Source organism: Lutra lutra, chromosome 15 (genome assembly GCF_902655055.1).
Source record: "Lutra lutra chromosome 15, mLutLut1.2, whole genome shotgun sequence".
Lineage (NCBI taxonomy): Eukaryota > Metazoa > Chordata > Mammalia > Carnivora > Mustelidae > Lutra > Lutra lutra.
The window spans coordinates 19175705-19192194 of NC_062292.1; the positions used below are offsets into that span (position 1 = coordinate 19175705).

The following is a 16490-nucleotide window of genomic DNA, read 5'->3' on the forward strand; positions in this document are numbered from 1 at the left end:
TCACATGTCCTTTTATGCTTAATTTGGCATATTAATTCACAAACCCACTTAAAGTCACATAGTTTATAAAATAATAACTTACAAACATTAATTTGTAAATCTACATTTCATGAACTAACTACATTCAGACTCCACCTGTAGCATCAAACGCAATTTGAATACAATTTCTTCTTTACTTCGGACCCGGTGGCTTGAGATACAGCTTGATTTGAATCTGCTTTTGATGCTGTCTTTGGAAAGTATACCATTTTCAAAATGTCCAAAAGATTTAACATTATCCTTCGATGCACATTGAAATCTTCACAGCCTAATCATCGTGAAAGATTTGCTTGTGACAAATTTAGGTACTCGCCATTGTGAGATAATGAATAAGTCTGAGAATTGTGTTCAACAGCCTGATCTCTTTCTTACTGATAAGTATCCACAACATCGATTGATGTCGTGTCAAATTAGTGTGTCTTCCCCAAATAATATTTTAACAATAAAAGCAATTCAGAAAGTGCCCCATACTAGGAGAGATTTTGAAAAGACTTAAATGTGACCCTCCCCAGAAAAATAAAAACCTCCACCTTATTATATTCAAGTATGTGTAATAAATCAGGAGTACAGAGCTGGGTTGGAGTATATGCTGGAAATTCCTATGAAGGCTTAAATTCTGGTGTCCTGAGCTGGGGATAGCCATTGGCTTAGCTCCACTGGTCCAAGGTGTTGAGGAAGAATGTTGGTTTGTGATCCATGTTGATGGGAAAGTCAGGAGCATGAAATTAAATTGTTGAGGTAATCTTGGGAATACTTTTCCCGCGTAAGTTCTTAGTGGTTCAACTATGTAGACTTGTTTATTTTCCTAAAGAAATTTCCAACGACAAGTCTTGAATCATCTGTTACAGACCCGTGTAGAAATAGGAGTGCCATAGATTGTGGAAGACTCTAATTTAGTCACAAATTAGGCCTAGCGGATTACTGCATCATGACTGGGCTGTGTTCTAGTAGGATAACCCCCCGGTATGTGATATAATATTTGAATCATATCCAAAGCCCAAAGCTATAAGTCTTCTCTGTTTCCGTGGGTGACTGTATGTCTGTTTATCTGCCTCCCCAACAAACATGTGCTTCCTTATGTCCCAATTCTGAATGAAGAAGAGCATGGTGCTTCCTCCAGCACTGATCAATGGAGGGGCTCAAGTCTTTCCCTTCTGCTGTGTCAGAGGAGAGATGCAGATCACCTGGCTGAAGGCATACGCATCCTGACCTCCTTCGGCTGGTTGACCACTTCCAGAATTCCAGCTGCTGCTTTTCCAGATTTTTTTTTTAAGATTATTTATTTATTTATTTGACAGACAGAGATCACAAGCAGGCAGAGAGGCAGGCAGAGAGAAGGGGAAGCAGGCTCCCTGCTGAGCAGAGACCCCCCCCCCCCCGATGTGGGGCTCGATCCCAGGACCCTGGGATCACGATCCCAGCTGAAGGCAGAGGCTTTAACCCACTGAGCCACCAAAGTGCCCTCCAGATTTTATTTGTATTCATTGTTGTCAATATTCCCCTGCTAGAAAAAATTAAATTGCAGCCCAGTCACTTCCCACACCAATGTAAACGTTGGAAAAGTTACTCCTCTTTAACTGCATATAAGTGGGACATTTTTTACACACTTCCCCACTTTTTTCTCTCCCTGTAGCATCATGGTCCTAAATAAGAGTGGTCCTTTGAGGTTCTTGACACAAGCCTCTCATTCTGTAGGTGAGGGACATGGCAGCCGGGCTCCAGGTGAAGGAACGGTGCAGATTCTCCCAGTGAGTTATCGTAGAGCTGGGCTCTAAAATGTGTCATCCTCCTTTGTAGACGGGCCAACTGAGGCAACAGAACAGTGATTGCCTTGGCCAGAGCCACGCACTTAATAGTGGGACCAGGTTTCAGTTGCTAGTTTAATGTTCTTTAACAAAACAGCTTCTTAGCTTATTTCTAATTCTTATTAAACTTTTTCATTTAAGTTAATTTCTGGAATTGATGGAATCTTTTTTTTTAAGATTTTATTTATTTATTTGACAGAGATCACAAGTAGGCAGAGAGGCAGGCAGAGAGAGAGAAGGGGGAGAAAGCAGGCTCCCCGCTGAGCAGAGAGCCCAATGCGGGGCTCGATCCCAGGACCTTGATATCATGACCTGAGCCAAAGGCAGAGGCTTAACCCACTGAACCACCCAGGTACCCCTGGACTTGATGAAATCTTGATCTAAGATGAGAACATCCCTGTGTCTCTGGTAGGGACTTCTATGTCCCATCTATTCAGGAGTCTCTGTTTGTGTATGTGACTCACGATAGTGGCCTTTCTTTCAAAAATGTCGGGGGACCACAGGTTACAGCCAACCATAAGCTCTGGGTTGTGGGGGCGTTGACAAGAGAACAGATTTTGAATGACTAAGTTTTTTCTCTCTCTTTTTCTTTTTTTATTCAACTTTGTTGTCAGATTTTCATGCAGCTTGGAATTGACCAGGGGGCTCAGTTAAAAAATAATAATAATAAAAATAAAAGGACAGTTGAGGGAGAGCGATACTTTGTTCTACTAGTCATTGTTCTCCAATAACTGTCAACATCTTGACTCCATACTTGCGTATTAGTGTCCAGAAGCTATTTTCCTCTCCCTGTTGGAGACCATTGGTCTCTCTATGAGGTTTAGGGTCTTCCAAGATCCGAACAGTTCCATGGCCGGAGCACTGACCATGAACACTTTACACTTACTTACTACTATTTCAAATCATCGCCCGTTTTGCTTTTGGTTAAAGGGGATTCTGAATGCTGAAAGATCCTTTCCCATCACAGATAGACTGGTCTACTTTGCAGCGGCACCGGGTCCAGCAGTAACCCAAAGCTTCCGCTCTTGCCTCATGGGAGAGGGCGGTTCATGGTAGGAGGGGACGTTCACATGCTGAGATCCACGGGCAAAGAGGTGAGGCCACAGCTGACCTGGCATGGGAGGGGATGGTGGAGGGCAGGGCGTTTGTCCTACTGAGATGCAAACACATGGCACCTGCTCCCTGGTGGATGCTTCGTGGTCCAGTTTCTTCTTGGCATGTTCGTTACATCTTTTTATGGATAACTAAACAATGGCTGAGCCCTAAAAGACCCTTTGATTGATTCTTCTGACTTCAAGCAGTACAGTTTTAATCTACGATTTTCAAATGAATTTTCTTTCAGAAAAGAATCTCTAAGGAAGCTGATATAAATGTGCTCCGTACACATTTTCCCAACGTTGTAAATGTACATGCATTACCATTGCTCTCTTGTCAGACCGAGAGCGATAATGGGGCACAGTAAGCGTGCACATCCCTGCATGGGAATATCTTTGTGAGGGGCTGCAGGGTTAACAAAAAACCTGTGGCTAATCTTGTACAAAAATATATTCTTCCTAAAAGCAATGCAAGGTTTAAAGAGGGAGTATGTATTTGGTAACTTTTTTTTTAAAGGCGCCAACAAAATATAAATTTAAATGATTGAAAAACTGTATACTCTGAAAACCAGTTCAATACACATCAGAATTTCCTTTTTAGCTTTTCTTTACGCAGACTCCTTCTACACAGTTTCCCCTCCGCCTTTGGTCCTCATTGCTTTGTGTCATCTCTAGCTGTCCTGAACACTCTAATTTTCTTTATTTCAGCTGCTCTTAAAAGGGCATAGGATACCTTTTGTTGAGTCATGCGGAAAATGCTCAGTGAATACCATGCTCTTTGAAGTTAGCCAAATATGCTTTCTATATTGACATGCTTTTCTTTATTGATTTCATAAAAATAGAGACTGCTCTTTGTGTACTCAGAAGGATCTAGGGGTGTTGAATATTTGCATATAGAATCCTTACCGTGCATACTCACGGAGTCTCCATACTGTAACTGACACCGGCTGTCTTGGAGCAGAGTCCTTACAGGTGCCAGATATAAGAAAATGAAAGACTCTTCTGTTTCTCGTGTCCTAATCTCCTCTTCCCTTTCACCTTTGAACTCATTCAGACCGAGCCATCAGCCTCCTCCTTCACCCTGAAGTCTTTAGCTGGTTAGAGGACAACCCGTGTCCCCAACCTCCCTGTTGGCTGACTTTCTCTCTCTCTCCCTGCTGTCTGCCTGGGCCCTGTTGGGGGTGTTAGGGGAAGACATCTCCAGATGGGGTCTCCTGGCATAGGCCTTAGCAGGCCGAGTGAGCATCTGTAGTCCACATGGGCTATTTCCAGGTCTAGGTTTTAATATAATGTGCTGTGACCTCTTAGTGAAACTAAAATGACTCCTTTTAAGCTATAATTATTCAAAAGGAAAATGTGGGGATCTGAGTTCCATTGACTCTTGATGACTTTAGACCATTGAGAGTATGGGGAGCCCGGGTGGCTCAGTCTGTTAAGCATCTGCCTTCCACTCAGCTCAAGAGTGGAAGTCCTGGGGTCCTGGGATTGAGCTCTGAGCCCCTCCTCAGGCTCTCTGCTTGGCGGGGAGTCTTCTTCTCCCTCTCCTTCTGCCCCTCACCCCCCCCCCACCCCGCTTGTGCTCTCTCTCTCTCTCAAATAAATAAATCAAATCTTAAAAAAAAAAAGATAGCTGTTAGAAATGTAAGAGAAAAACTGAACTCAGTTTAAAAACTCTTTAGTGAGGGAAGTGCCATTCCAGTTTTAAATTTTAATTAGGACACATGTTGTGACATGCCTTAAAAAGAAAGAGGAAGCTGGAAGCAGACATTCACACATTAAACCATAATATTTCAAGATTAGTTTAAATGAAGAAATCTTCAGACTCTCAACCCAACCCGAGAGACCTAATAGATCTTGGAAAGAAAAACCTCATGAAGGAGGTTTTGAAACTAGAAAATACTTACGAGCATTTTCATCATCACATGTAAGTGTGATAAAATAAGAATACTCCTCTTGTCATCTTGAGTATCTCAAGTTTGGAAGCTTCGATTTTGGCAGGTAGGATGATAGCTACCAATGCCTTTGGTATCTCCCTAACTGATAGATGTCAGGTGTATCTTGCTTTAGGCTTTGTGAGTAATGCGCAATTTGTGTATTTGGAAAAATAACAAAAAATACGTTAGAATAGATTGCTACTTAAAGGACACTTCCAATAATTGCTTTTGTCCTGAAGATAAACATTTGCCAGGTTTGGGGTTTTTAAAAAAAATGTGAGTGTGTTATTCTCAACATTAATTTTATTCATCACTTTCAGTCTAATGCTATACATTTGGACTTCCCATTGAGCCTTGTTACAACTGACTTCATAGAGGTGCTGGTCGCTATCTTTGAACGTAAAAAACGTTGTCCATTTACAGGAGGCCAGTTCTTTGACTCAGAGGTAGGGAATAATATTCAATAGGACAAATGAAGGTTGAATTCTTAACGTAATTGCTTTGAACAAGCAAAAGGAAAGATGGCGGTTGCTATGTTAGCCCACATCGCCTCTCCCACCATGATGCTTTTCCTTTACAAAGCAAGAATTTTAAGAAGCAGAGGAGCTGAAGGCATAAAACAAGGTATAAATGAAATGAATGGGAGAGAGATGAAGATGTCCTATGGGGGAGTGTTATATGAAATTAGGCTGGAAAAGTAGGTAGGATTAGACCATGGAAGTCTTTGTAGCAATGTTAAGGAATTCTGGTCTTTATCCTAAAAGTAAAGGAAAGGTACCAGAGAGCTGTAAGCACAGAGGTATTGGCAGAATTTGTATTTGGAAAGGTGTTTTGACTGCTGGATGGAGGCAAGAGAAGTTGTAAGGAATTCAGTTAGGAAGTCTTGTAAGCAAGAAGTGATAGGGGTTTGTGCTAGAGGGCTATTTTGGACATAGACTTGGATGGGCTTGGGCTATGTAGTGGTTTACGTCAATAAAATTTGGTCTTGCATGGACTATGGACAAGTGAGGATAGAGAACCTATAAGGATAGCTTCCAGCCTTTTCACTTGAAGGGATGACAACTATGAGTTTGGTTTTAAACATGTTCTGTGTAAAGAGCTTGCGAGGCCACCATTGGAAATGTAAAGCCCGTGGCTGATCTGAAGTTGAGAATGAAGTCTGGCCCAGGAAGGACCTTGCTGCCCGGTCAGCATCTGTCTCCGTTATCGAAGCCCTTGGCTGGGGGGAGAATGAGGCGTCCTGGAGGTTCAGGACTGAGCCTGGAGCAACCCCGACATTTAGAGTTAGTGTGAGGACAGGAGCCACAAAGACTTGGGTGGGAATAGGGGACAAGGTCAGAAATGGTCTCACAGTGTTCCAAGGAAGACAATTTCAACAGGGAAGGACAGAAACAGATTAGGCTTCTCCAAAAGGGAACGAGGGGCACAAAATGCTGGCACACACCTTTCCTCTAAGTAAGGAGGAGAATGGAGCTCCATCTCCACAGGCAGCCATGGGGGACTTATTTTACTGTGTGTACCTGAGTCAGCATAAGCACGCCGAGCAGCAAAGGGAGGTGAGGGCGGCAGAGCTGTGGGTGAGGGCAGCGGGCACGCACTGCCAGGTTCCAACACGACGCCCGGATTCCTAGCCCCTGAGATCGTCTGGCACAGCAGCCAAGTGCACTGCCTGTCAAGGCTGCCCGACCCCTGCACACTGATCTCACGGTCTCGGCCGGCCTCACCCTGGCCCCTCTGCCCGCCTCACTCTGGCCTCACTGCCCTTTGAGTCGGCAGGCGCGCAGGCCGGGTGTCAGGGCAGCTCCGGGCCCCCGGACCACCACCGGTGTGCAGGCGGTCTGGACCCGGGAGTAGTTCGTCTGGCGTGAGAGCATCCTGAAAGTCTCAGCCGCTCCTTCTAACCGATGCTATCACCTTCTTCTCACAATTCCTTCTGTTTCCATCACACCGTGTTTTTATTTATTTTACTTTATTTTATTTTAGGTTGAAACAGTAGTTTCTTAAATTTACGCTGAATGCCATATATGTAGACAATGAAAATTTGATGTATCGTGTTGAGAAAATTTCATATGGGGTCCCTGGACTCCTGCGAGATTTCAGGTGCTTTTTTGGCTTTTCTGAGAGTCCAGCTGCCTGCCTGCCATGCCCCATCCGTCAGAGTCCCACGCCCTCTGTTAGGGACGGTGGGGATCCCATGTGGGAAAGGCTAGAGAGGAAGTCACTCATGTAGGCAAATAGCGAAGGCACAGGACAGAAAGTGATAAATAAGACCAGGTCGGAGGTGAGGACGGAGTCCTGTGGGCATTCAGAGGAGGGAGAAGCTGTGGAAGGGCCGTCAGCAGGGGCCCTGCGCCACCTCATTAAGGATCTGGAAAAGATCACTGGGTGCATTTAGGGAGGGTGGGAGCAGGTAGCGCTCCTGGCAGAGGAAATGGCAAGCCTGAAGGGAGGAAGGTGGTGCTTTCCAGAATGCCTGCAAGGGTCTGTGTGTTGAAGCCCAGAGAAAGAGAGACAAAGAGGAAGGAAAGTTGGAGAGGTCAGCAGCGCCCAAACTGCAGGGTTTTGAAAGGAGCTTTGGATTTTTAAATTCGTCATTAATTGTTAGAGCACTAAAAAGCACCGTGATCCCATGAATTGTTAGGTCAGGCTGGTGAAAAGCAGAGCATGTTTTTAAGTTTAGAACAATAGAAAGAAGATGTGCTTAGACGCAAATGATCATATTAATGCCAAGTTGCTAAAACTTCTGGTAACTGCCTGCAGTGTTTCCTATGGGAAATTTAAAATGAGGTCTTGATGAATGACCGCCACCGAGGCTGATTAGTCCAAGACCCTAGGAAGTTATTTTCGGTTTCCTTTCATTCTCCCCAGGACGCAGCTTGGAAACAGCCTTTGCCCTGTGCTTCCTGTCTCGACCTGTCGGAGCTGTGTGTTGGAGTGAGGGTGGGAGTGTTGTCAAGTGAGCCTGAGGGGCTCTGCACACCTTGCTCCATTGTTTGCAGAGGGCTGCCCGCCTCTGGGATCTGTGTCTGGGGGCAGGAGAGGGGGTGGGGGATGGATCAGCCTGTGTCTGGCTGCCCTGCCAGCTTCTCTAAGAAGCACTTGAGGGTCAGCGACGGTATGCTATTATAGTTATTATTATAATAAATACCTAAGTGCCAAAGTTAGCAGCAACAGCACAGATACAAAAACCACCCACACGTTACTAGACTGAAAGAAGCATGTGCAAATCTGAGGAAAATGGCTTGGTTTCCCATGTGTTTACACAGGGCTTGAGGTTAACCTGTTGAATCTCATTCCTTTAGCTGTGGAGAGAGCCTTGGCTGACACAGACCAGGATGCAGGGGGAGCTGGAGGGAGGGCACCGAGAGAGATGCAGAGACTCATCAGATGCAGAGATGGCCCTAGCTTAGAAAATCACAGCGCAAAGGAATAGTCAAATAAAACAATGGATGGGACCTGGCACCTGTGATACCGAGTTCAGTGAAAGAGGGAGAAAAGAGTGCCCATCTTGATTCCGATGCCCTGTAAGGCTTTGGGCCTGTTAGGGTCCCAGAGTGACTCGTTTCTGTTTTTTTTTCTGCTGCGGTGATAAGTGAGCGCCGCGTCCCAGACCCGCGCCTGTCCATGGTGAAATGAGGAAAATGTGGATGATGTGACAAGTGTTTGAGAAAGCCCGATATATTTATTAAAAATATACGTATTTAATCTCATATTTGACAAAATAAAACATTGGCATCTCCCTTTTTTGAAATCACGCTGGCTCAGGGAGTCCCGGGATCCAAGCGCCCAGTGCAGCCTCCCTGTCAGGCGGGAAGTGGTGTTTATGAAATGAATGAAATCAGCGCACGTCTCCATGAGCAAGGACAGAAGAAGGAAGGGGAAAAGGAGTAAGAGTTGGCAAAGCAAAAATCTGCCAGTGAGGTGCTTTGGAGAGAAAGGAGATTTGTCAGGAGGGGTGAAGAGCACGCGTAACAAAATGGGAGGGGAATAATTTGATGCATTTGTTAGGTAAATAATTCATAATTTTTAAGAAAAACATCACGTCTAGTAGATAAATGTATAAAGCTCATGAGCAGACCGGCATCAAAATAGAAATAAAATAGTAAACCAGGGGTGCCTCGGTGGCTCAGTCAGTAGAGTGTATGACTCTTGATCTCGGGGTTGTGGGTTCAAGCCCCACATTGGGTTTAGAGATTACTTTTAAAAAATAAAATCTTAAAAAAATAATAAACCAGGTGATGGCACTTTCAACTTTTCCTTCCTCCTCACTACCCCCTTCCCCTTGCAACGTCCTTATTTCCTTTCACGGCTTTATGTATTTCTCCTGAACGAATATCACGATCCCAATATTCTATCTGTATTACTTATATTGTCTACTTTCTTTCCCCCTGGGTCTCATGGAGACTCCATGAGGGCTGGGACATTGATTAGTTTTGTTTACCGCTATATCCCCAGTGCCTGGCCCATACTAGGTGCTCCGTACATATTTGCTGAGTGAATGGACCCTTGATAAATGCTTCCCAGGCAAATGGAGAAATGTCCAAGACCCCCATCTTTATACTCCCATCACTTGTCTTTGTGTCAAGATTCCCTGATGGAAACTAGACAGCCTATTTATGAAATTTGGGAGGATAGCAAGTAGATCATAAACTAAAAATGGGAAGAAAATTCTAGACATAAAATTGAACAAGGCTAAATATAAAAGAAGGAAAATATAATAAACATTTTAAGAATTTCTTCCTGTGTGAAAATGTAGCCAAAGTTTATATTTAGGTCTAGTAAATAAAACATTGTATCATAAGGTACCAAGAAGGGTTGTTTTCTGGACTGAGTCTCTGTGGAGAAAAGCATCCTTTCGAGGAATAGGGAAGAGAGTGACTGCCAGACATTAGTATTCGTACTTTTAAGACAGGTCCAGACATGTGGGGAAACATGGAGTCCTTTCAATGGTAGAAACACACCTAGGGGTTTCCTGAAGTTCAAGAGAACAATCATTCATTTGTTCATTGAAGAGATATCAAATAGGGCACCTGGGTGGCTCTGTCGGTGAGCGTCTGCCTTCGGCTCAAGTCATGATCCCCAGGTCCTGGGATCGAGTCCCGCATCGGATTCCCTGCTCAGCCAGGAGCCTGCTTCTCTCTTTCCTTCTGGCCCTCCCCACCCTTCATGCTCTCTTTCTTTCTCTCTCTCAGATAAATAAATAAAACCTTAAAAAAAAAAAAACAAACCCTAACAATAATAATAACAAAAAGTATTAGATACCCACTATGACCAGGCCACTGTGCCATAGACAAGGGCCCCATTTCTCCTTTTTGTAAAGCATGACAGTGTTTTCTGCTTGTTAGAAGAGCAGAGTCAAGTGCAAAGTTTTGCCCTTGGACACAGCCTTATTTCAAGCAGAAATTAAAAAAATTTTTTTGGCCCTATTTTAAAAAATCAATAGATGTCATATACAAAGCCAGATTTCTGTCTTCTTTAGAAACCGACGTGGATGTGCAGTGAGCAGCACCTTCCCGTGGCTGCGGCAGGCGGCTTCCCCGCAAGCCCTTCTGGCAGAGTCCCCACTGCTCCCCACATCCTCACCCCCAGCTTCGCGGTGCCCTTCTGTAGCCGCTGTGCCGGGGCCCCTGGCTAGGCAGAAATCGGTCACAGAGTAAAAAGGACCAGGTCCAAGCTGTAGGAGCCCCATTTTATCGAGCTGATGGCAAGAATATTCTGGAATTTAAAATAAAAAGATTCTTTTTCCCCCCAGCAGTGGCATGAACAATAATTCGTTTTAGGGAAGTGAGTCTGAATTCGGGAGATGATTTGAGAGAGATCATGCTTCAGGGGCAACAGGGATAAAAGGGCTCACCCCACTGCAAAAGGAGCAAACTGTCTGCTCTCCTCGCCCGGGTATGAATGTTCCAAAAAGTCAGTATTAAACAAAGTGCAGTTCTGCTAAGCGCTGAGCTCGGTGGAAACCTCAAAGCCCTGCAGGTGAGCCTGGGGTGTGTCCTCACAAAGGGCTCACATTATGCAACCCCAGGAGGCCCATACACTCCCGGACACATGGCCTCGGCATCCCCAACTCCAGTCAGCACAACCCTGGGCTTTCACGGAAACTCAGATGACAGAGGAGGGAGATTGGGCCATGGGCGAGTTCCAGATTGGTGCTATGGCTGCTGAGGTCCCTCGCTGGAAGTGTCCTGCCCCTCTGCAGAAGGCTGGGGGTTTGAAGGAAGAACACAGGTTGTCTGTTTCTTTGTTTGTTTGGTTTTCAGAGTAGAGCCTGAAAGGAGAAAGGACAGAAGGGCAGGAGGTAGTAAAAGCTAGATGATAACCAGGGTGTCTATTTTTAAATATTTCATGAGCTCTCCTTATCCAGTTAACTCTTACCTGCAAAGAGTTTGGTCTGGGTGAAGAGAGGCACAACGCAGATGTCATGATTGCTTGGAGATTGCCCTCAAAAGGCATCCAGGGCAGGAAAGGGCACTGGCACGCTGTGCCATCCAGCTGGGTAACCTCCCAAGGGTCCTTGGCTCCTGGATTTAGCTCCTGTACGTGCCTAACGATGTACTCAGTGATTTCACAGCTCGTGACAGCTGTGTGGCACATCTGTTCGGGATCCAAAGTCAGTTACACAAGCATTTGTTGGGAAAGATTCATCTTGGCACCAGTTCGGCAAAAGAGACCTGGGAGTCTGAATTGAATGCAAACTTAGCGTGCTGTAAGTTTAATGAAATGTTAAATTGCATCCCTGGAATTATAGTATCCAGTGGTGTTGCAAGCTGAGGTGTTCAAACCACACTTGGAGTACTGTCATACATTCTGGCCGTTTCAAGAAAGGCAGTGGAAATGAGAGTATGTTCCCTGGAGGACAGTCAAGAAGAATCTAGAAATCATGACACAGGAAGTGGCTGAAAGATCTGGGGGTGAGAGGTCTCCAGTGTAACCAGAAGGAGAGAAGGCTAAAGAGGGAGATGCTGTCACTGTCTTCAGACGGTCAAAGGTTTGGCTGCTCCTGTGCTTGTAAAACAATGTCTGAAATAAAATAAGTAAACGGAGAGGAGAGTAGGGGTGTGTGTGTGTGTGTGTGTGCACATGCGTGCATGTGTGTGTGTGTGTTTTCTCCACGGAAGAACAGGAACACATAGTAAAAATTACAGGGAGGGAGACAGATTTAAAAATTTTTAAAAATTTATAATTTATAACAAATTAATTTATAATAACCAGTACTGTTTGTGGAGGGACAGGATTTGAATAGGGGCTGAAGAAGCCTGTATGAGGGGTTTCTAGAAGGAATGCCTCCATGCCAGTGGTAACCAGATTCTTGAGAAGCAGGGGTAGAACGGGAAGGTGAGGGCTTTGTGGTAGGACAGACCTGGGAGCAAATGATATGGTTGCTATTTAGCTGTGTGACTTGAAGCAAGATACCCATTCTTTCTGAGCATTAGTTCTTCCTCTAGTCAACGGGGATAGTAAAGTTTGTGTTGAAGTGTTACGGATGTGTGTGAAATGCTAGAAATAGAGTGGGCTCTGCAGACGTGTTAGTTCCCTTTCCCCAGATGGGAGAGAGTGTGTAGGAAACATGTGTGGTAAGGAAGTCACTTAGGAAGCTCATGGGTTTACTTCATCACCCCTGGGCCTTCAGAGTCTGGCGAGGACGCCTTGTTGGCCAGTTTGTCCACTTTTTATCGGTGCTCTGGGTAAGTTGTGGCCATAGGCAGTTCTAGAAACAGACTACCATTGAGGCCACACGGCCAACGGAGACAATGTGCCTGGTGAAAAGAAAGTGGGTTTTGGCATCAGACACAGGTTCAAACCCCAGCTCTCCACTGGGTCAAATTACTTAACTTTTCTCAACAGCATTTCTCCTCAGAGGCAGCATCGGTCTCGTCACTCAGTTGTGTGAGTGAAGCAGCAGATATGAAGGACCGGATGTTCTTTGCTCAGTGAGATCCTCTCACCAATGAGGGAGGCAGGCAATGCCTTCCGCATTTATGAGAGAGAAGTAAAGAGATTCAGAGAGGTGAAGGGATTTGCCCAAGAAAACAGCAGAACTGGTATTCACTAGATCCAATTCTTTTAACCTCAAGACTTAACATCTTTCTCTTCTCAGCTGTGACTGAAACATTTTTTGAGGGTCTGCCCTGCGACAAGAACGATGCTGAGTATTTCCACCAGTTACCTCATTGGCTTTTAGGTCCCCCATGGAGATGTCACTTCAGGAGTGTCTCTAGAACATCAATGGGGTGAACTCCTAGACGCTTGGGAAAATGTATTATTCATGAAACTGTGGTTCTCTTTGACACCTGGCTCTGGGAGGGCCACCGAAGGCACAGTGAGGGGCAGAGAGAGATACCTGCCTGGACACTCAGCTTCTCAGCCTTGACCATCCCTGGAGGGACAGATGACACCATCAGCCGTTCGACCGTTGTGCCAGGGTGCTCACGCTGGCGGACCCCAGGTCTTCTTTAGCCCGTAGACTTGTTCTAGGGGGTTGCACAGGGTTTTAAGTAAAAATGAACACCTTGCAAATAGGTAAATCAGGAATTTTTACATAAAAATACATCATGTGAGATTGTTGGTGTCTCTTAAGGAATGGGACCGTCGGGCCACCCAGAACACACATTCTCTCTGACAGAAACCTCCCCTCTAATCCCAGTGGATCTCCTGCTTCCTTTAGGTGGGGCAAGGACTCTCGCAGTCCTCATTCAGCCCATGTCATCCTTAGCTTACTCCAAGTTGTTTAGTACGCCGTGCATGATTTATAGTAATAACAATAATATCGTCTCCGAGCTTTTTACCAGCGATGTCCCCCCCTTCCCGCCCCCCAGTGTGTGATTGCAATGGCAAGTCCGGGCAGTGCGTGTTTGATCCCGAGCTCCACAGACAGACAGGGAACGGATTCCGCTGCCTCAACTGCAAGGACCACACGGATGGCCCTCGATGCGAGCAGTGCAAGGACGGCTTCTACCGGCAGAGGGAGAGGGACCGCTGCTTGCCCTGCAACTGTCACACCAAAGGTAAGCGTGCGACGTCATGGCTGTGCCAAGAGGGTATGACACTAAGTGGAAAAAGACCAGGAAAGATAAGTACCGTGTCATTTTGCTCATAAATGGAACGATGACAAAAACAAAACCCCATGAATGAATAAACATACAAAAAGCAGAATCGGGGTGCCTGGCTGACTCAGCCAGAAGAGCATGTGACTCTTGATCCTGGGGTCATGAGTTTGAGCCCCGTGTTGGGTGTGGAGATTACTTAAATAAATAAGTAAGCTTTTTTTTTTTAAGATTTTATTTATTTATTGGAGAGAGAGACAGCGAGAGCAGGAACACAAGCAGGGGGAGTGGGAGAGGGAGAAACAGGCTTCCCGCTGAGCAGGGAGCCCGATGCAGGACTCGATTCCAGGACCTTGGGATCATGACCTGAGCCTTAGACTGAGCTACCCAGGCGCCCCAATAAATAAGCTTCTAAAAAAAGCAGAATCAGGCCTATAAATACAGAGCACAAATGGACCCTCGCTGGAAGGGAGAGGCATGGGGGGGTGAGCGACATGGGCAAAGGGGAGTGGGAGATACAGGCTTCCAGTTATGAAATGAGTGAATCACGGGGAATAGAGTCAGTGATAGCATCGTAGGGTGACAGATGGCAGCTACACTTGAGGGGGCACAGCATAACCTATAGGGATGTCGCATCACATGTTGTACGCCTGCAGCTAATGTAACATTGTGTGTTGACTATACTAAAAAGAAAAAAATTGGGGGAAAAGGACGATGAAGGGACAGGGGGAGGATGGGAAGGGGGGAGGAAGGGAGAAGCCAGCAGGGCAAGAGAATGGTGTTCAACATCCAGAACAACAGAGAATCTGCTAGACACTGGTGGTGGTGGTGTCTTACTATTTCAAGCAGAAAAGACTGTTTTTCTTGAGTCTGGGTTGTAGGAACCAGCTGGAGTCTTTAGGACTTGTTGGCTTGAGTTCTAGTCATGAGAGGGACATGGTTACTTTTCCTGGCAGGTGACAGTTTGACCTAGGGACAAAGGAAGCTTGTTAGCTTCCAGTGATAGGTCCCCTTTTCTGCAACTATGCCTTTGACCAACCTCTCAAAAAATAAGGGATAGAAATATCTGTTTCTGGTGCTATGCTAGGTGCTAACAATATAAGGAGGTACTGGTCCAAGAGACAGCCCGATTCATGGGCAGATTAAAGTCTTTCCCAGGGTTGTTAAGAGAAAAAAGAATCAATAAAGAGGAGGCACCTACAGGATGACTGGTTAATGCAGGGCTCTTTTTTTGTAGTGTTTTGGTTTTGTTTTTTAGGTATGTCACCCAGTCTTACGTTCACAAACTATTCACACACAACTGTGGGAATTCGTACGCACACAGATGGCACGCGTTGTGCTGTGTTCATCATGGACAGTAAAGACAAGTTAGTGCACATAAAGAGGGAGACAAATAGTTTTTAAATAAGCTGAGTTTTTTTTTTTAACTACCTTATTTGTGTATTCTCTTTCTTGGCAGTATGTTTCTCCTCTTTGTTAGAAAGTGTTTAATGGCGTAATACGATAAATATTAATCCACTTAAAGAGCGTAGCCAAAGCACGTGGCCATGACTCAGCATAGCCCCGTGGAACGAATTCACAGCTGCGCTGAAAGCTTGTAGAGATGGGCAGGTTTGGTCCAGCCATGGGCTGCTGGTTGAGGGTGTTGGAGAGCCTGGGGAGGACCCCACGGCGATAGAGACGCAAATCCCCGCAAGCACTTCCAGATTCACCAGGTGCTGTTACAGTGTGGTTTGAGTCAGATTGGCTCAGCTTTATGGCACAGAGTCAGCATCCAGAAATCTTTCGGATTTAGCAGGTATCCCTGTGAATTGAAGAACTTCATAAAGAAAAATCAAAAGGCAAATGACTCCATCTCACTGGGCTTTCTGTCCTCACGAAGAGCCCATATCCTGGTAGGTTATATGCAGCCTCACTGTGAGTCACTGGACTTGGGTCATCCCGACAAAATGATCAGTGAGAATGTAATGAGCAATTTAACTGGCTTAGCTGGAAAGCCTGGCCCCAAGACAAGGTTATTAGTCTTAGAGCAGACAAGGAGCCTGCGGCTTAGCAGAGAGATGGGAATGAAGGATTTGACACACCGTCCCTTCTTCACTGTGTCGTCCTTGGCTCGCCCAGCACCCATGAGCCTGGTTTCTTCTTTTCTTTCAGGCCATAGACATCCCAGGCTCCATATGAACAGCTTGGTCGGAAGTGGTGGAGCCCAGCAATGATTTCCAGCTTATGAAATAATAGCTAACACGCATGACTTGCTTCCTCTGTGCCAGGCACTTTTCTGGATGCTTTCAGCCAGGAATGAACCTTCACAGATCACCATGTGAAGGGGATGCTACTCTGAGTTCCGTTGTACCAATGAGGTAGCAGAGAGTAAGCGAGGGAGAAGGAAACTATCGAAGGCTGTAGAGCTCGGTGCCAGCCCCAGGTGCCCTGACAGCCAAGGTCATGACACGGAGACTAGTGGTGGGTTTGGGAGCCAGACAGTCTTTTCAAGCCTGGGCACTTCCACTACTGCTTCTGTGTCACTCTGGGCATGTCCCTTCGCCTCTTGCTGTCCCAGGGTCCCCATCG

At 45.6% G+C, this 16490-nt stretch overlaps 1 protein-coding gene across 6 annotated transcripts in view; it reads left to right on the forward strand.

Annotated features, from left to right (window-relative positions):
• The window catches only part of LAMC2 (laminin subunit gamma 2), a 64869-nt gene that overhangs the window by 11708 nt on the left and 36671 nt on the right, over nt 1–16490 (forward strand). For all 6 annotated transcript variants that reach the window (XM_047705698.1, XM_047705697.1, XM_047705695.1 and 3 more), the window contains one exon: nt 13692–13880. In XM_047705698.1, the coding sequence (XP_047561654.1) occupies nt 13692–13880 (189 nt within the window). The remainder of the gene's footprint in view (nt 1–13691; nt 13881–16490) is intronic.